The 21,817-nt window shown below is 39.5% G+C and overlaps 1 protein-coding gene across 1 annotated transcript in view; it reads right to left on the bottom strand.

The window, feature by feature from the left end:
* csmd2 (CUB and Sushi multiple domains 2) overlaps positions 1–21,817 on the bottom strand; it is a 253,729-nt gene that overhangs the window by 119,692 nt on the left and 112,220 nt on the right. Inside the window, 3 exon segments of the mRNA XM_034704867.1 lie at positions 123–210; positions 1,899–1,976; positions 4,900–5,012. Of these exon segments, the coding sequence (XP_034560758.1) occupies positions 123–210; positions 1,899–1,976; positions 4,900–5,012 (279 nt within the window).

Genomic DNA, 21,817 nt, shown 5'->3' with positions numbered 1-21,817 from the left:
TAAACTTATTCTCATTCAAATTATGTCAATCAGCGTGCTCCTGTTCAGGAAACTTTCATCTATTCCTGCACAGTAGCTGCTTAATTAAATGTCCCTGAAGAAATTATACACTCGTTTTTTACCTGAAGTCTGAGCCTTTTCTTTTTCCTCTATCTGGGATCCCTGGATCTGGACACATGTCACGTCCCTGTGCAACACCCATCTGAGACACTAATGGGGAAAAAAAACAGAGAAGACATTGTTCAACAAAAGACAGTCTGAAAAAATGTTTGATCTGAAAAAATACAACAGGGTGAACTTAAATTGACCTAAAAAAAGGGGGGGGGGGCAGATCCTCAGATACAAGTTCCACAAGCCTGCTGGAGTGTACTTACCTGATCTGTGTGAAACAGCTAATGAAGACAGTCTCTAGCCTGGACTGATTTTAGCAGTTCCAAGACTATAAAACCCTAACTACCTTTACAAAGTATGATTGTTTTCGGTATGTAAACTAAGATTGTATGCTGTAGCCGTGATAACTTGATATTTGCACAGCACTAGCTTTGCACAGAACTCATTTGGCATCCATCTTGATAGTTAGCCTGCTTAGCATTTTCTACCATGTACATCTCATTCTAAGTGTTGCTATCTTCAGCCACGTCAATAGGTGCAAAACTGTCAAAGGTACAGTGCCAGAAGGGTCAAAAACTTGGCCAGAAGAGACTGTTTGATAAAGGGGGAGAGGGTCAAAGGTCTGCAGGGGGCAAAGTCACACCTGCTCACTGGCCAGAATCCCATTTTAAAGCTAATCTGCAAAATATGTAAACAAGGCTACCTGGTCTGGTAGAGGAAAAGAAAGAGGAGGCAGAAACATGTCATGGTATAAGAAATCAATGTGATAAATTTAAGTATTTCTCTCCATCATGTATCTGTCTTTCAATTAGAGGTCACAGGTAGTTCAATTATGTAGAATGGAATCCAATACGGGAAACACTGAAATGTAAACAGGAAGAAGGTAAAGTGGAATTATAAGCATTAAAGCAGAGAGACAGAAGGATTGAGAGCAGAAGATAACGAGGGAGGTAAAAGTGGATCAAATGAATTGTGAATGGCCTTGAGGCAGGATTATCATTAATGCACCTCTTTTTTTGTTCAACGGGTTGTTCTTAAACCCCTCCACATCCGTCTCTTTGTGTCACACCAGTCAGGTGACTCACGCATTTCGAGCTGTTAATGTTACAGATGTTCACATAAAACATAAAGGGATAATGAACGGAGAATTCAGCTAGAGGCTGAGAGAGAACGAGGGCAAGGAAGACGGCCACTGCCGAAAGAGAAACCACTGCAGTCACTGCTGTCCATTTGCAATTAGAAATGCATTGCTACTCCAGACTGTGTCCTCTTTGTCTGAGTGTCTTGCAGTTCAACTTGTTGTCTGGCCAAGGAGTGGAGAAATTCTGAATGACTTTGAACAAGAAATGACGTGAGCAGCTATAGGCATCTTTACCGGAAGATAGAAAGCTATGGAGAGAACAGTTATTCCTTTATTTGAGGATCCTTCAACTCAAAGGTATTTTTATTGCATCAGAGTTGTTTATTTCTTGTATACTTTGGTACTTTGAAGTCATTTTGTGCAACTGGACTGAAAGTTCACTTCCAATTGCAGCGATAGACGTTTGTCCTTCTGCAGAATACTTAACATCACTGTGGACTCTATGAACTGCATGAGTTCAGAGTAAAGTGAGAGTGGTTTGGTGATATCAAACAGAGATAAGGCTTTTAAAATGTGTGATGATTTGGGATGTATCAACATTTTCTTGAAATCAATGTTTGAGTATTTATATTCTCCCTCGAGGCCTCTTGGTTTATTGCACTTAATAAGTAAGAGTTTGGATTGAATGTAAATGTTTGTAACTTACACACTGATATCTTGTGGTGGTTGTCTTTGCTGGGCAACATCTTCACACCCCGAGACTTAAGTTCTGTCATCTTCTTCACTGCAGAGGGAAAAGAAAGAACCTATAAGACCAAAGCAAGTGCAATAATGACACCCACACAATACAGTATACAGCATACACTGCACCATGCACCATTACCCACACCCACTCCAGATACATTCACAACAGTTTCGACAAAGCAATTAAACAACAATAAGACTAAAACATGTCGACAGTGACAAATTAGAAAATGACCAAACTTTTGCTGACAATAAAAGTGTTTTAAAAGATCTTAAACTTCCAAATGTTTTCTGTTAGTCCATAAAAGTGATTCATTTGGTTTGTAAAGAAGTCGAGAGCAGCACAATTTATCATTTCTTTGTAATCCTGCGGATGGAAGGTGGCAGGAAATAACATTAGTATTAGATAATTGGGATTTGAAGGCAGGGTATATAAAGAGCTAAATCACTTATTTATATACAAGGAGAAAAAGAGGATTAAATTATTGAGTTTTATGATAATTGCAGGGAAAACAAAAACAAAAGTAATCATTGCAAAGTAAGAGGCTCATCTAAATGCATATTTATTCACCAAATTCAAAAAACACCATCAGCATTGTCGGTGCACCCCTTCACACTCATTCTATTTAATTACTTTGACGCCTCCTAACGATAGAACCATATTTGTTGATGCACAAATGTGTTTTTATTCTTTTCTGAGTTTTATCTGCATTGAAATTCAATCTGAGTCATGTGTCAGAAAGTCTACTTCTAATTTGTGTCTGGAAGAGAAGTCAGGAGAAAGAAGCCCACCTAAATGGACTGATTACAATGAGAGGAAAACTGATCTGAAGACCAAGTGTCTAGATACAGGTGCTACTGTGACGGGGGTTGTTTCCTGTGCCACATCAAATGGACCGAACTTAGGGAGAATTTAAACAAGCAGAGCAAATAAGAGATACTCAGTAAACAACCAGTTTATCACTTCACTTAGTACTCAATTTAGTTAAAGTTTCTAAATCACCAGTTTCCTCATCTCTCTCTCAGTCTCTCTCTTTCCCATTTTCTGAGATTTCATTTGATAGATAGAGTTGAAACCTTTTCTAAGGAGGAACTTGTGTTTCCCTGCACACCCTCTCTCAGAGCTGATCCCTGGTCCTCTAAAGTGATATGATGGAAAATGGATGAGCATCTGAGACAGCATTTTTTGAGTGTGTCTGCATAAACGTGTGTTTGTGCACAATAATGTGGGTACAAAGACTGTTTTACCCTATATTTCATTTTCTCTGAAATAATAACAACTCTGCTGCCAAAAATAGTGAGATAGTGTCACATGCTGCAAGTATAGTCTCTAAACTGGCTAAATATTGAAATGAGGTGTTATGTGTGGCTCATGTCTGTTTCTCTCACGGTCTCTCTGGTGTCCCCCCTCCCTCTTCTTGATGTGCATCTGAGTGCTAATAGATCTATTAGGGCCAAATTGACTGCATAGCCTACACGTGTAGGTCTCCGTAGCTCCCGTTCCTACGCAGAGGCCTACGAAAGTAGATGACATGCTCCTCTTCCAAAATGCAACTACACGTCAAATAGACACAGGCCTCAAGCTGATTGGTCCACTCAACAGCTTTGTATTTCCCGCTTTTAGAGCACTTCCAGGATTACCACACATCGGCCGTGTATTTCATCTCCTCTGACGTCTCCTCTCAGCTCTTCCCTGAAATCATTGCTGTATGATAAACATCAACATGTATCAGCTGTAGGTAACATAATCTTCACGGAATCCCTGTGAAAAAGTAAACAGAGAAGGTTGCTGAGGCCAGAAACTGGCAACCCGACCATCTGAGAGATCACACTGCCCTCAAGCATTCCGGCTGAGTTTTGCTGCGCGACACAGACATATCGATGCATGAGTATGTAGCGCTAACGTCCGCGTCGGCCACTGCTGTCATATAAGACGCAGCCATTTTTTGGGTCTCTTCGGAGAAATAGATTTAAATGCAATATTCAAGCTGATGTGTGGCTCTTTCTAGTACTACCTGTTATTGCTGCCCTACTAGCTACCTGTACGTTAGGTGAGCATGCCACTTACATGCCACCCCCTCTAATGGTCACTTAACTTAAATTGAAGAGTATTTACAATCGAAGCAGCGCTCCACAAAGTTTATTTACTTTAATGTATCATCATTTTCTCTAAATACATGACTAGGGTCTAATGGGGGAGAAAAGTGGCACCCCCAGACTTGTCCAACTGGCTATGTACCCAGCATGCTTTACTCAGGGAAGCAGTTGCTTGCTGGTCGGAGTGCCACCCTAACACACTAGAGTACCTCTTTCTGCATGTTATACTGGTAAATTGGTTGCACCATTGATTGCCCATTTTTTCAATGATAAAGAGGGTATTTCAAGTGCATCACTGAATGTTCCTGTAATTTATAAAAGTAAGTTAATTTGCACAAGAAACAGAGTGAAGAATGTCAGTCCACCAAGCTGCTTCTTGTCCTTATTGGACTTAATACCATGTTGTTGGTTTCCATGTTCAGTTTTGTCTCTACAGCTGTGTGGTACAAAGTAAATTAGTCTCACTAAGACCACTTACATGTAATTCCCTAAGAGCAAGAATATGTATGACTTTGAGAAACTCCATGAAGAAAGCTGTGCCCAGAAGGGTGAGAGTTTATCCTTTGGGGTGAGAAAATGTGTTTCATTTCAGAGCTGTCAGATTTGTGTTATTTCTTGTGTTCATGTTGAAGCTATTTTCTGATGTTGGCACTAGAGAAAAAGTTCAGTGGGTCACATACATAAGGAGATTTATCTTTTGGGGTAACAAGAATAATTCAAATAAAATATTCTTGAGATCCAGCAGTTATTTGCTGATCCTTTTCCGCAGACTAAAAACGGGCACACAACATAGCTTGTAATTTGATCTGATGGTGCAACATCACAGTGAAGGTCCATTTAACATGAAATATATTACATTTAATTACCTTGGTACTGGGCGCTGAAACCTCTCAACTTGTGGTTACCATCTGAGGTGAAGTGCAGTCGCAGCCAATTCTTACTGCTGATGATGGGTGAGGGGAGGTTGGGTCCAGTGAACCTGCAGGCACAGAGACAGATAAGAGCAGCTCAGATTATTAGCATCTTAGCACATTAAAAGCAGACGAAGGCAAACTACAGTAATATTGTGTACAGGCTCATAAATTTTCCAGTTAAAGACTTGATATGTACCAACACTATCTGTAGCTTTAGTCTTATGTTGGATGCATCTCTTCAGTACATGAACTTATTAAACTTTTTCAGTTTGGTTTGTCTTCACAGTTTCATGGGAGTATAAATACAATCTGTTATAAGATGAGCTACATGATACACCATCTGACAAAATCATTGGAATTCTCAATCATCTTTTATTCAGCGTATCAGTATTCAGCAGGACAGGATTGTGCTTTCTTGTGCTTCAGTTTCATGCCATAAAGCAATTATGCAATCCATCAGATTTCCAATAAAGTCAGGGCCAATAGCTCACAGTATATCACCAAGGCAGGCAGAACCTGCCAGTCTTCCTGCTGATTGTCTTGTTTGTTTATGGTAATTGTACTAGGTTTCAAAATTTATGTGGCCATGACTGTGAGATGTTAAAATGCTTCACCTTTAAGATCTATTAAAGGGAGGGTCTAGTGCTCAGGGGGAACTTTAATGTTAATGACTCTTAACCAAACTGTGACCCAATAAAAAATGAGAGCTGGAAAGAGCAGCACTGGCATTTGGGGAAAAAAATAACACACCGTTTATTGCTTTGAAAAAGCAAAGGTGAATTATACTTCACAAACACTTATAGCACCTCCTGATCTGTATGCTAATGAGGGCTGTTGCTTACTGGGCACTTCTGCAGTTGTTAAAGCCAAAGTCATTTGGGGACGCATTAAGTTTTATCTTGAGACACACTAAAACAAGTGCACACCCACCATCATATACACACACGTTATGCTCAGATTTGCATGAATTTCAATTCCCCACCTGTAAACTACATTTTCCAACTACAGTATGTCCACCTCGTCTCCTACATCGCCCTATCTGCTGTACTCTATAGAATAGACACATGCTGAGGTACATCTCCACCCACCTCTTTTTAATACCTAAGCAAAGGATAACATGCAGACTCATTAGCTGTGAAATAAATGAGAATAAGGTAATTGAATGACTGTGAAAGAGTCAGGAAAAAGACTGTGCGGGCACATAACTTGTCCTTGACATCAAAAATCATTCATGAGTTTAGATTCCACAGGGAGGAAAGAATGAAAAGGTTTGAGCATACAGCTCCGATGATAGAAGACAGAAATGTACTATGAAGAAATAGGGAGTCTTGTGGGGGTGTTTGGTGGAGATATGTGACTGACTGCACTGTTGAGGTCTCTCAGGATTAATTAAAACATGTAGTTGTCTGAATGTAGATAGAATTTGCTTTGGTTTCTTTGGAAATGTTGCGTCATTCATTTGGTTCTGGCTGCATTGCAGCAACAGCTTCACCATGTGGCAGCTCAACTTCCGAGTTGAGGGAAACTAACTCACCTGAGGGGCGAAAGAAGTAGTAGCAAGAATTTTTGATAGCAAGCAAGAAAAACCCCATGAGAAAAATGAAACAATAAGAAAGATAGTGTATCAAAATGAAAGTGATTTTTTTTCAGTCCGACTGCAAGCAAACAGCAGACAAATAGAGCATATTGGAGAGAAGAGCAAGTCACTGATGAAACTTGATGTTCCTTCTGCCTCTCGAGGCTGCTTCCAGTATGTAGCTACTGTGGCTGTTATCCTCTCATTTATAAGTCAGCAATGCTATGACCTCAACCCCTGGTTAACACACTTCCACTGAAAAAGACACCTCTAATCAAAACAGATGTGTTCAAGCTCTCAAAGGTCAGAAGCCAACCCATTTTTCCTAACCAAGCAGAAGAGCTCTTTCAAGACAGTGGCACAGGCCTTAATGAGAGGGTCAGTATTTCAAGAGTGTGAAGGCGCGCGACTGGAAAGGTCAGTGTTGTGGGTGTTTTGCTGCTTCTTATAATTGAAAAACAATTCACTTTCCAAGCACTGCATGATTTTGACCCAAAGGGACACATCTCTAAATTGGGCTATTAATGCAAAAAGGGGTATTATATAACTTTAAAGATTCCTAATATATGATGGTAAAAACAAAAATAATCACTTATTTTTTTGTGCCAATAAAGAAAAAGTCACTGAATATAAATGGGTTTTTTTTATGATCACAGATCTGAAAAGAAATGAGTACTCTGCTGAAAAAAAATTGAAGAGCTCATATGAAGATACATTTAATAAAATCTGTCTCCTTACCACTGATCGTGGATATGCTCTTTTAAATCCCTCCCGTGCTTCGATTCCATCACATGTAATATCAATATGGACTGTATCATTTTAAACATGAGATATTAAGACATTATCACAAATATGAGATATTAAGTCATTATCACAAATAACAATACATTTGGCAGCCCTTTGCCCACTTCAATTAAATAGAAAATTAAGAACTCTACATCTGCATGGTTAACATCGGCACAAATAGGCTAGATTGGGGCTGGGTGATAATTTGATAATGATAATTATCTTGATATCATTTTTCTCAATATAAACATAACAAATGTTCGTTTTTCATTAGATATGAATAAACCCGTAATTACACCCCCCAACCACTGGTAAGGGAGGGGGCGGTAATAAGCCTTAAACGCTAGTTGCCACCCAACATTAAACAGTAGAAGAGGACGGCATTGAAGAGCCAATCACGTCACTAAGTGAGAGGTAGGCAGGGCTTAAGGACGTTTGGAGCGGGATGTAAACAGCTGAAACAAGCGACAGTGACACTGAAGAAAACAAAACCTAGCAGCTCAAAGCAGAGTTGTTAGTCCGACACTGTGTCAACTCTGCGTTAATTATCAACTTAATACACTTCATTAAATATACTTTCAGGATGTGGGTAAAGGCAGAGAGACCCCTTCTGCTGTGCATTTCTAACACATTAAATGTCCACCGTGACCGTAGTACAACTGAACACTGAATAAACGTGATGCATTCACTGCACTGTGGGAAACATCATCACTCTGCCTGTAACCCTTAGCAATCTTAAAGGGGAGTGCATTACTCAAAACAATACTATAGTAAACTGATACACAGTTTGCAACTTGATATTTCTTTCTTGTAAATTTAAATCAAATTATGCAAATTATCTCACCCTGAGAAAATTAAAAATCTACAAACTTCACAAAATTCTCATCTCATACAAAAGACTTGCTTTCTGTTAGCACTGTCAGAAATGAGGGATTCAAGAAGCTTATCAGAGAACTAAATCCAGATACAAACTAACAAATTGTAGTTTCAACTTTCACTCAGGACAAAAAATCTGTCTTTAAATTTAAATGAAATAATGATTTTATATTTGTTGTGATAATTACCAATATCGACTGATATGAAATATTTTATCGTGATAACATCATTTTAATATCGCCCAGCTCTACATGCATGCAGCTGATTTAATAACAATTATTGAATTTGTCTGTGTTTCTAAAATAAGGTGCACTGAATAATGAAAATATGGCGGAAAAATGAAGCCATGTGACATGACACTGACCTTGATTCACAACAGTAAGTGCAGGGCTGATAAAATGAGTGAGCGTGTCTGGGGAGATGTACTATCACTCAAGTGAGGGGAAAGTTGAAGCGTCGAGGGGGTTCATGTAGCGTCTGGCACATGTATGTTGGAACTGTAAGTCCACGAGTGCCTGAATCACTGCCCGCTCTATGTAGGCTACATAACATTGGCAGCACAAAACCCTTGGTAATAAATCTCACCCCAACACACTATAGTATGTGATCCCCTGTAGTAGAGTCTGCACTCACAAGAGCAGTGCCAAGATTTCAAAGCAAACTGCTCTGTTCGGTAGTGTTGAGTTACTCCTCTTTTACCACAGGGACAAATTAAACTGCCCTTTGGATTAAAGGGCAATTTGAGCTGGAATCAACTTCCATTAACGCCCAACAAACAAACTATCTACAGACTTAAGATTCTGATGAACTGCAGCACAGGAAGAGGATAAGGAACTGATGGGTATGCCACTAAGGATTAGGCAATTTTCAAACACTGGATGACTTATGAACAGATTGGCTGAAATATCATGTTGACCCGGAGTTACCTCTGCCTTTCTGTGTACACCTCTATTCTTGCTGAGAAACCATAAAGTTTCAGGATGAAAGTGACCGTGGGGAGCAACAGAAAAAGTCCTGAGCTGGCTGATGGAGGTCTCCTGAAGGGTGTTGAGGCTAGTTCCTTTTTCACCTCACCCCTTCTCGTTGTCCCTTCTCTCCCTCTCTCTCTCTGTCAGGCTGACCATATTAGATTTTATGCGGAATTGTCTTGAGAGCGCAGTGTTAAATCAGTTTCCATTTCCAGGCCCCAAAGCTCCCCTCAGTCTGAGTCAGACTTTTGACGATTGTCCAAGAAATGTATTTTGGGCGAACCAAGGTGATGGAGGCAGCCAGTGGTGATTGTGACTGAGGGGACTGGGCTGTAAACTGCACAGACACACAGAGATTATATTTGCAAGGCTCTAATGCAGATCTTTTCTTCCCACTTTCATTGAATGTTATCTACTTTGAAAAAAAAGATCTGAAGCAGTTTTTCATTAACAGCGGCTGTGTGGGTTTCTGAAGTTGGATTTGCAAATCCCTGTTGCTTAGACTTGTCTTTTCACTGTCAGATTATGATTGAGGGTTTTAGGAATACACAAAACCAGTCAAAAATCCATTTACGTAACACCAGTGCTAAGACACTTTCCATAATGATGTGCTGTGACTCATTAAATTGTAAATGCCGTCCAGGATTTTGTACAAAGGTCGTCCTCCTCAGGTAATTCAGCAACCCTTCCCGGGAGACAGTTTTTTTCTCTTTTTATTCATCGTTTCATGTCATCTCCTTTTGTTCAAGGGGCAAGGTGCCAAATTACTCAGTGCATAATCAGTAATGGGCGGAGTTTAGGTGTCAGAGGTGTCTAGCTCCGATCAGGATCAAACACTTCAAATCACTGCTTAGTGCATGAATTCATTGAGGAAAAGCATCTGATGACCATATGTGTGGTAATGTGTGGGTGTTTGCTTGCATACGATGGAAAAAGAGGGCCAGTTCTGGATGGAAAACATTCCAGTTAATTGCAGTCACTCTGGCAGATCAATCAGAGGTCTATTCAGTATGCAGGTCCAGGTCCGTACAGCAGATCAGAGGTCACAGTGACTTTCAAGCAAAAACTTTCAGCATGTTAATGAGGCTCTGTGAGTTATAGCACAGGCCGCTCCATCCAGATGTACATCCAAACACCCACACATCATCAGCAAACGTTCACAATTACAAACACGTATAGATTTCAGTGATCTCTGTCTTCCCCTTGCTCTGTCATACACACATATTCACACAAGAACATGCCACATCCCTTTGAGGCAAAACTAATCAGTGTAGAAGACCTGTAAGCCCAGAATGGCAGTATTAAAGTGCTAGCTGTGGAGCTGGATCCGTAGCGGTGACCTTCAGATGTAACTGAGACCAGACATACACTCAGGGTTTAAATAAACCACCAGAGCCCACTGCTCCAAACAACAATAAAAAAATCACAACACTGTACACCTATTTCTTCGAACAACAACCACAGAGGAAGTAAAAAGCCATGAAACTCGCTCTATAAGTTAAGACCAAAGTACTAAGGAAAGCCTCAGGGCAGTAATGTCTCCTGGGACTGTGCTGTGCTGGACTGAAGCTCTGAGCGCAGAAACAAGGAGGTTAAAACCTGCAGACCCATCAGAACCAACATGCATACTTTTCCCCTGAAACTCCCATGTTGGACAGAACCAAAATGTCTGTTCTTCCTCTCTCATCCCACATGTATTATTCATGGGCAGACCTCTGGCCCCATCAGAAAGCCTTGTTAAATCTTCAGAGAGATTCTTTTCTTCTTCTTCCCACAACTCATTTTCTGTCTTCACCGAACATAGAAAATGGACACGTACTGAAAGACATTTTATTTTGAAAGGAACAATGTGCCAGCCTGCATCTTAGCTCCCTTTTCTTCTTTTATTATTATTTGACTATTATTATTTTATATATTTTTTAACATTTCTGTAAGCATCTATTGAAGCTTCCTGCAAATACAATATTGTGAGTGACTTTATTGACTTTGTTGACTTTATTTTAAACAGTGTAAATACACCAGATAAAAAACAAAAATCATCTTGAATTGCATGGGTACAACTTTTATATAACCTTGCTATGATCTGAATACTTAGAATCAATCGTCAAACACACATTTCCTCCCCAATGCAGACTTAGATCTATTTTTCAAAGACAGGGAAATATGAGAGTGACTGTGCTGCGATCGAAAATATCCTCTTCAAATTCTAATACTGATGCAAATTAAAACTAACCTTATTGGCTACTTTGTCTTGCGGTTTCATTTCCTTCACCAAAGAGAAATTTAGAGTAGTCCCACAAGCAGCTGTACAAACTGCAAGTGGATTTCTCTCACAAGGACAAAATATTCACATCCACCAATGTTTCATGTCTGTCAGGGACATCAGCACAGTTTAGGTCGTGGCAAAAATCTGTCAAATTAACTGTCGGAGCAGTGTGAAGAGTAGGACTGTCAGGGGAGGACAGGGTGAAGTTAGGTCAGCAACAGTTTTGGATGGTGCTGATGAATATGTCAGTTACTAAAATGGACTTAGATTGCCATAATTAAACACATATGAAAGTTAGAACATGCTAAATTAAAAGTTCTTAGGAGTGATCAAAAGACCAAAAATTGAAAAAAATGATCTTTTTTTTTCCTGATAATAAAGAGTTACACCGTGACGTTATAAAGTCACATTTTCTGGGATAATTTGAAACAAACGAGGAGGAAGTTATCCACCAAATCTAACTTTCAGTGTCTCCATAAAACAACCTCATTTGCTTCCTGCACCATGATCTTTCCACTGCTTAAACAGTGACGAGGACTTTCAGTAATATTTCCAGATACCTGCAAGAAGGCAAACAGACAAGCAGACAAAATGATCCAGAAACATAAACTCAAGCAGCTCAATTCATGGAAGTAAAGAATTTAGTACTACTTGTTCCTCAATTGATTCCAGCGTCAGTGTGATTTATTACTTCTGTTCAAAAAAGTCAAGGTGGATGTAGGCAAAGTCACGGAGAGCAAAGCAGACTGCACTGCTACAGGATAGACTGAGGGACAATGCTGATGAGGAAACTATTCAGAGCCTAATGGCTGAGATTACTGAATGTTTGCCTCCAACAAAATGACCCACACAGGCACAAATTACTTGTTTGAGTAAGATTAAGCAAAAGACAAATAGAGGCATTATCAGACTGGTTGCTATTTTCTCCATTTCTTCTCTTCTGTTTAATTTCTGTCAAATCCGACTGATATGATGCTTCAACGTCGTCACCAAGGACAGCTGCTGGAGAAACACACACACTCAATACATTCAGAACAACACAAATATACACACCATCAATCACATCACACCTTAAAACTATGTGTGCACTTCTCAATGGGTGTAATTGTCTGCAGGCAGTATTGGATCTGTGGTTAACGGGAGAAAAACAAATGAGTTTCCAAGGTCACTCTTAAAAGCGGCAGTGATAATTGAGGCCTCTGTAGATCCATCAACACAACAGTAAACAAGTGCCAATAATATCCTAAGGCCGATTACAGGACACATCCTCCTGTTCCACAGGAGCCTAGCGGAGATATAGACAGATGAAAAGGGTCAAGAGACACGGCTACCATTACAGTGTGATGAAGAAAGGCCAGTCAGAAAAGAGGAACACAAAAAAATTATCTTTAAGTTTCATGCCAAATGTTGTAGCTGCATTCCCACAAACCTAGTGCATCAACAATCTCCAAATTTGTCTGACAGCAGCATTTCTAACATCAACCGCTAGGCAAATTATTTTATTCTTTCCGCCATAAGGCTGCTAAATGCACAAAAGGCAGAATAAATCAAGAACTACCAAGCATCCCGCTCTGCTGTATGGTCACTGGTTGTGGTAGTTGCTCATGTCACGACGTGTTATTTATTTCCTTTACTGTATATTTTGTACTATGGACAGGTTGACTGTAAAACTGAATTGCCCTTCTGGGACTAACAAAGTATTCTGAATCTGAATCTGAATCTGAACTAAGGTGCTTTCACCTTTTGAGAGACTAGAAGGAACCAGGGTCTAAATTTCATTCCCGGTTAGTTGATCTACCCATTGACAGGCCCAATTTCCGTGGTTGGATCAAATAACCCGGACCTTCAGAGGCAGGGCCTGCAATGTCTCCGGTAGAGTACTAACAGTGTTTTTTTTTCACCCGCCAGCCAAAATGACATCACACACAACTGATTCATTTGATTTAATAACTCCTTCACATATGTCATCTTTGAGCCCATTAGTGCCAATGTGTCTCAATCAACCCCTTGGGCTACAGTTCAAAGAGTGCCCCTGCAAACTGGCGACCTTCAGCTAACTGTGTTGTCAAGTTTACAACAGCTGTTGAAACAGGGAGGGAGTCCTCAGAAATGCATCCTAACTCAGTTTTGTTTATTACAATATCCAAACATACTCATCATAAGCATTTATTGATAATTTGAAATCATTTGCGAGGGATGCATTCGGCTGAAAGTCATCAGTTAACAGAGTCGCAATTTAAACCAAAAACCAAAACACCGTTTGATCTCTGCCATGGCTTTTAAAATCTGTTTTCTTGCTTTGAGTTGAGCTTTGAAGGCTTTCTGAAATCCACTTTTCCACTACCACTTGTCTCTTACAAAGGGTTGATTCAATGAACCCTTCTGTAATGCAATTAAACACTACAAAATCAGCAGTTGGTGCCTTACATGGCGTCCACTTTGTTGTATGGCCTTTGTCCTTTCCTTTCTTTCTTAGTGCAATTACTTTTATTGCTTCTCCATACGCCACTGGCCTATGAATTGGCTACAGGAATCATGTTCCTGGAAATTCCTGGAACTAAATGTTCCTCATACTTCTGGTTGAAAAGCACTTCTAGAGCTAGCTTTCTCTCCCACTTAGCATCCCATGCTCTGTCATTGTTCAGAGACAAAAGTATTTTGTAAACAATCAAAAGATTGGCATCAATAACCAGCAATACAGATGCCAATGACTGCTCCAGTTTACCTGGAACCCCTCATCCAGGTCTACTGCCCTTCTCGCCCGCTACGCTCAGCCTCTGAAAAGCGCCTAGTGCTTCCAAAACACAAGGCCTCAAAATCACTAGCTCGACTCTTCTCTTCTGTTGTCCCTAAATGGTGGAATCAATTGGCCAACTCCATTCGATCTGCAGAGTCCCTCTCTACTTTCAAAAGACAACTAAATACCCAGCTCTTTAGGAAGCACTATGCACTTAGCTAGACTGTTCTCCACTGTTGTCCCCAGTGGCAGATCATGTCTTCCAGCTACAGTTGACTCGCACTGTCCTGCTCTACTCTGGGAATCTGTGTTTAGCTCTTGAGTGACCCAGCACTTGGTACTTTGGTCATTATTGTGGTGATGTTAATTGTTGATGATGATAATGGAAGGTCTTAAATGGTTTGGTTTCCTCATTGTAGATGGTCCTTATTTTACAAAAAAAAAAAAAAAATCCTTATTTACTTTTGTGCATTGCCTTTACACTGCTTGGCAGTACCTGCACCCAAATTCACTTGAAGCACTTTGTTACCCGTACTGATCTTGTTTCCTCTTGTCTAGATCTTTGCTTGTGTTGTTGGTTAACTGCAGCTGGGCTAGTGGTGTAATCTAATTTTGTTTTAACATAAAGCTAAGCAAGATTAACCCATACATTCAGGCTGATGGATTCAAAGTAATTGTACAGACAAGATATATATTTTTTATTTTCTGAACTATATTTTGATATACTGTATGAAAATCATCGAGGATCATTTGATTTAGGGAAATAGCTGCAGCATTTTCCAAGAACAACATTAAGATGTGAAGAGTCAATATCAGAACCGTCAGTTTAAGATGGACATCTATGCTTTGCCGAGCAATCTTTCTCACCCCTCGCTTCGCTGTCTTTTTCTCTCTCCCCCCCTTGTGGTTTGTTTGCATGAGCTGTTAGTTTTCAGAGTGAGTCTGAGATGATGTAGTATGCGAGGAGACAGGTGAAACCAAGCTAATGATATTGAACCTGGCAACGCTGTCAAATCCCCCAAACACAGCAGGCACAATGTGATCCCTTGATAGCACAGCATGCTGAAATAACTTCATTGTTATGTTGGGAGAGCGGCATCTGTTGGGTTTTTGCAAGAATAACTGTTTATATTTATTTGTGTTTGTGGGTACGATTGTTTATCCATACACATGTATTCACACCGGTGAAGATTTTTCAACAGAGGAGATATTAAATGTCATATGATAGCTTACTGAATATGATAAATGCATGATAGATTACAGAAGAGCTGTCATATCCTGTCTTCTTGATCGACATGTTTAACTAATTCAGTGTATTTTCCTTTTTTACAGGAACATTTAATCCACAAAGTAATCCTTCAACTTGATAAACTGCATAATATTGCATAGTGACATCCATACCTTTTGAAAGAAGTATTCTTTGATGGACTTGTTATGGTTTCAGGACATGCGATACTCATGCATATTTTTTTAGAATATTTTTCAGGCTTATGTGGCCGTTAAATGCATGCATGATTTAACAGGAGCCCATTAGTAACAGCAGCTTACTGGAATGCATAAAACTAAAAGGCATTTAAAACCTATGTTGCTATATAATATGCTCCCATGCACTTTTAATAGTGAGGGCAACAAATAGTGCTGCCTCAAAATTTTCTTTTTAAAACAATAAGCCCCCAGGCTACCACATTTATAAGAGTAGTGCAGTATATAAAGGTCCTCATAAATGGTTGAGCAAGATAATCAACTACAGATTAGGCTACATACAAAGTACCATTAAAGTCCATTTACTTGTCTTTTGAAAGGCTATTTTGAAGAATTCAAACAATGAGTAAGTGTGAGAAAGATAGACTGGCAGAGAGTTCATGACGAGGAGACATTTTTACAACCCCAAAGTGCTTCTAAAAAATAAATAAAAAACACCATACCTGTGTATCACCTTTAGAATCTGCCAACCTCATGCTTTCTTTTTCTCTAAATCACCCACTCCAATATTCAACCACTATTTTAGCTCCAGCATCTCCTGCAATGCTTTGTCCTCCACTATTGTTAGCCATCAGCAATTTCTCACTCAATTCTAAATGCACTATACTTTCTGACATCTTTTTAGATGGACTCTGAAGAGGCTGTTTGAACAGAAATAAATAAAAGTAAAAGTCTGCTTTGTGCCAGCCTTAAAATATAGATAGCATAAAGTCTATTTTTTGTCTTTACACCTATTCCTGGATCCAAATGCTCCCCTTGCACTATAGTGGGTGGAACTGAGCACAAATGATCTTGCAGATCAGGTGGTGTGGTGTTGTGTGGTGTGGTGGGGTGGGGTGTGGTGTGGTGTGGTGTGGTGTGGTGTGGTGTGGTGTGGTGTGGTTAGCTGTGGTGTGGTGTGGAGTGGAGTCGTGGTACTTTGAGATGGATTGGGTTAAATTGATTAATAAGGTGCAATTGAATGCTAACTGCAATGACCATGCCATATATTACATATCCAATTAATCCACTACTTCACAAATCCATTGTTGTCCAAGTCCAAAGGGAGAGTTGGAATTGATCACATTGTTTGGGAGTCTCTGTGTTGTCTCTCTCCCTGATTAAAGCGTATTCGCATCAAATAGCACCGGTCAGAGGGGCCCATGACTATATGAAAAACACAAATGAGTGTGTCCTGGGAATACCGCTTTTAATGGATTTCATATGTAGCTCTAAGTTCATTACCGATTCCCGATTCTTCACCCTGGATTCTCCAAGGTACACTAACCTTGTGATATTTACATATTTTTCTTGCAACTGTTTCAATATTTTACACCGTGTTACTATTTATAAGCAACAGTTTATCATAACATGGCTGATGAGTAAGTTATGATCTCAGAGCCAATCATGCCCATGAAAACATTTTCTCAAAGCAAAAAAAGTGCCCATAGCTAAAATTGCTTAAGTTGAAAAAGTCATTTACAGCATGAGCTTTCAACACAAGAGAAAAATTGATTTATATTTATAGAGTGACAAATCACAAGAAAAGACATTCAATGATCATTTACATAAAAAGCAGGTCTAAACTGTAGTCTTTGTTGTACTATTTGAACAGCCCCAACACTAATCTATCATGAGCAAGCACTTCACAATACTAGCAAGGGAAACCTTCCACTGTCTTTGTATTGATCAATCAGCAAAGCAACAATGCCTTACAAACACAATCTACAGTTCTGCATTGTGCATCCAACACTGAGCTCATAGAAGTCACCTCTACCCATCAATCACTTTGGTTTTCATGTTCAGCAGGATGCTAACAGCCGCTTAAGCTTAAGATGCATTTTCTTTCCCTTTTTTTTTTCCAAAAACAAAAGTAGGGCTCAAGAGGCTGACTGCCTCAACTTACTAAAGTATGAGTGATTACCCATCAGGATACTTTAGCCACATGTTTATCTGTTTCCTGCATGGGATAATTAGCAACTTGGCCAAGCTGGGAAGGATCAGTGGATGAACCCTGCATGGACATCTGGCGTCCCAGTTGCTCCTCTTTTTCATCTCATTCAGACTCTTCTGTCCAAGATGGACTGTTCATTCTGAGCCTCACCATATATGTGAGGTACTGTTCAGTAAAATATGGAATGTGGTTTTCTTCAAGGTATTTCTGATTATGAACCATCTCACTGAGCCTCTGAAGATATACAAATTCTCTAAGATAAGATAAGAGATTCCTTTACTCGTCCCACAACGGGGAAATTCAAGTGTCATAGTAACAGAGTAGACAGTGCAAAAGAAATATATAAAGCAAACAAGAGCCTATAAAGTAACAATTATTAAAAAGTTATTAGCAATTAAAATTAAAATTAAAATTAAAGAGGTAAAAAATAAGCATATCTTACACACACACACACATATATATATATATATATATATATATATATATATATATATATATATATATATATATATATATATATATATTATTGGTTATAGAGTCTGACCACTGCAGAAAGAAAAGACCTGCGGTATCTCTCCGTGAGACACCGCGGGTGAAGAAGTCTGTCACTGAACGAGCTACTTAGTGATGTTATGGTCTCCTAGAAGGGGTGTGACATGTTGTCCATCAGAGAAGATAGCTTTGCTATCATCCTCCTGTCAGCCACCACCTCCACAGGGTCCAGTGGGCAGCTCCGGACAGAGCTGGCCTTCTTCACCAGTCTGTTCAGCTTCTTCCTGTCAGCAGCAGAGATGCTGCTTCCCCAGCAAATTAATTAATGAATTAATAATATTAATTATATTATTATAATTAATAATTATTTAATTATAAGAATTCTAAGTTTGGAAATGTGCGGGGAAAGATGGCTTCCTGGTGGGAGGAGAAGAAGAGGGAAACAGGCAAGAGATGAGTGGTTTCCACAGTATATGAGAATGAGTCATCCAAGCACCAAGAGCTGCCAAAACTCTGCCACAACCTCGACTCTCAGTGCCTCTTTCTCATCGTCCTTCCTGCTGTCCACCCACAGTAATATTTTCCCAAGAGCCCTTGGTATTTGTTTTCTTTTAATTAGCTTGAGGGTCGCTGACAAAGCCGCTCTTTTGTTCATCCATTCAAAGATACTTCCAAAAGCATGAACTGAAAAGTATTGGATGCAAAAAGGATAGAGGAGGCCTTTATTCTCCTGTTGTGCTCTCTGGTCCTTTGTCTGCTTTTCACAGTTCCTTTTTTTAGAGATTAGCGTTTGTTCTCTCTCTTTTGCCGTCACTCTCTGTAATCCCTCCCTCTGTCTTACTCCAATGCACTATGCCTACTTTTGGGACAATATGCAATGCAAATGGATGAAACATTCTGTATTATCTGCTCTGTTTTCCTCTTTTTCAAACAAGAATATGAAGAAGTAAAACACTTGAACGAGAAATGACAAGGGAGAAAAGACTGTGCTTGGTATGTCCACAGTCTCATGCAAAATATTTTGGGTTGTAAGACGAGATGTTTGAAGAGAACTTGGCGATGGATGAAGACTAAGCAGACATGAGGACCAGCAGATAATGTCAATCTTGAATTCAGATGTCTGGCTCTGATTAGAGGTTAATTGGAAAATGAAGAAGTTAAACTATTTTGGGATTGCAGATGACTGAAATATGAGCATTGAATAAAGTCTCCTGTATGGGGATATGCATTTTTGTTACACTATAGAAACTAATTAACTGTAATCACAGACTCATCCCTCACCCAAGCAGATGTTTGTGCACATTTCATCAAATTTACCAACATAAACACACTTATACTGATGCATGAAGAGAGATATATGCATGTCCAGATGGTCAATTAAATTAAGCAATTAATATCAGTGGACACTTTTAAAAACATGCAGTTTACACCTGCTCCCGCTACACATCAGGGCGTGTGGATGTATTTTTCTTCGTATTTTCATCTGTTCAGCTCCTTCCACATGTTTATCTAACTATCAAACAAGCCAAAAATTGAGCCTTAAAAGTTAACAGAGAAAAGTGTAAGAAGGCTACGTTTTCTTCCATCATTCTGTTTCCATTAGCCTTTAGTGGTCCTCCAGTCTGAAACCATTGGAGGAAGATAACATGAGTCTGTACTGTGTTTTATGGTTATATACTCTTTCCAGCTTTAAAGGTGATAATCTAATTAATGTGCCTGTGCTTTATTTTCTTTTATCATCCTGCGTGGTGTTGAGAGCAGGAGATCACAGGTAAATATTAAAGCCATTAATCAAGTAAAGTGAGAACAGGAAACACCTTGAGGTGGAAGAGACGGGAAAAGAAGGGAAGAGCTATCTTTTATACGTCACCCATGACCATGACTGATTTGTCGTAAAACCCCCATCCAATTAAAAGAGGGCTCTCCATCTGCCTCTTACTGAGTCAGCGTTGACCTTTCACCTCCAGCCCATCCCCCATACCTTACCCATGATAGATCCATTACCTCTGCTTGCTGCAGGTGTTTCTTATAACACAGATAATCCAAAGCAAGTGGTAAGTACTGAGTTTAAATGAACAAAACAGAACACAAAGAGACTTAATAGTTTCTGTAACTTCAGATGTATAAATGCATGATCAAAAGCTAGCTACACCTGCATATTTTTTTCCAGGGTGCTTTCAGATGGTGTGTTAAAACAGGGTTGTTGTTCAACTAATACAGGAAAAAAACAGGGCTTTTCCTTCTCGTCCCTTGTGCTAAAAGATTTTGTTTTTATGTGGAACAAAAACATTACTATAAAACAATCATTAAATGTTACAGTGCATGTAAAGCACCATGGAGTGAGTCAGTACTGGCTACATTACACTTGGTTACTGTCCTTGAGTGTTTAAATATAGCTTCCCATGAGTTAACAGTAATTGCCTGCACATCATTCAAATACAAAACTTCAACTGTGGGTCACTTTGCCTCTCAGCACTATTTACAGAGACATGTTATTTGCTTGTTTACGTTATCCATCTTTATCAGTCATAAAAAAAATGCCTTGGGAAAAAAAATACTGCAATTTCAGTTCAGCTGAGGACAGCTGTGTCATTTCCAGCCTTGTAGTGATTTAAAGTGGAAAAAATGGAGCACAGTCAGCCTTAAATTGTGCCTTCTGCTGTCACTCCTTTTTTCAAAGATGAATTACCCACCCTGAGATTAACGCAAAACACTTGACCACACATTAGACGCTTCACATTTAAAAGGCAAGGAGAAGGGGGATGAAGTAGAAATGCAAGACAAATATATACAAATAGTATGATCAGCACTATCAACAAAATACGTTTCAAACAATACAAAAGAAAGAAATCATCCTTAAATATCCTGCTGAACTTTTTCAATCAACCAAGAAATCCTACTAGTGAGCAAAACAATTCTTGATGTCCCAAGCTGCAATCGATTCTGCTTGAAATAACTGCTGAGTGAAAAAACATAATGCAATAGAGAAAACTTGGTTATTTTCACTCTCATTTTCGCTTGTTTTTAACTTTCAAAAGGAAGATTTTCATTTATTTGGCACCCTGATGATGACTATGATGATGGTGATGTCGTAATGATGATGTTAAAGATACTACAAGTTCTATATGTATTTAATCTCATCTTGGCTCTGCCTCCCCTTTATTCTTATATCTGGCTGCAGACTCTTCTCGTTGTGTTGTGGGGAACTGGGGGCTGCTAGGGGCCAGGCGGTAGAGTAGGTAGTATCGGTGTTGTCATTGTCTGGAGATTGCATATAAGGAGCCTGGGTGAGTTGAACGTGGCAACAATGTATGGGTTGATTTATTAAATTGGGGTTTTCTGCTAGTGGATATGATGGACAGAGGGAGCTGGAGGGGGGTTGCTCTGGGACACCAGAATGAACTGTTTAGCCTCTCCGAGTTGTCGTGGGCCTAAATTAAAAAGAAAAACATCAGTGAAGGGAGAAGCCCTCTTGATAATCACAGTGATGTGCTGGCTCTCACTTCCCATCTGTCCTCTCCTTTCTCAGGCTTTTGGGGACATCAGAAGCCATGGGGTGGGCTACTAAATGTATCAGTAAAGGGCATAGTGTGGTGGGTTTCCTCACTGAGGCACTCGTCCTTTCTTTCAGCACAAGTCGTTTGTGTTTAACTCAGATTCAAAATAATGCATGCTCATGCTCCAAGTCCATAATTTGGGCCAAGCTTGGAGATGATCATGATGCTATTTCATCATCAGTGTTAAGCTTTGCTTC

Source organism: Notolabrus celidotus, chromosome 16 (assembly GCF_009762535.1).
Source record: "Notolabrus celidotus isolate fNotCel1 chromosome 16, fNotCel1.pri, whole genome shotgun sequence".
In the NCBI taxonomy this organism is placed as follows: Eukaryota; Metazoa; Chordata; class Actinopteri; order Labriformes; family Labridae; genus Notolabrus; species Notolabrus celidotus.
The sequence above is the reverse complement of the archived record's forward strand: the minus strand, read 5'-3'. Positions and strand labels throughout refer to the sequence as shown.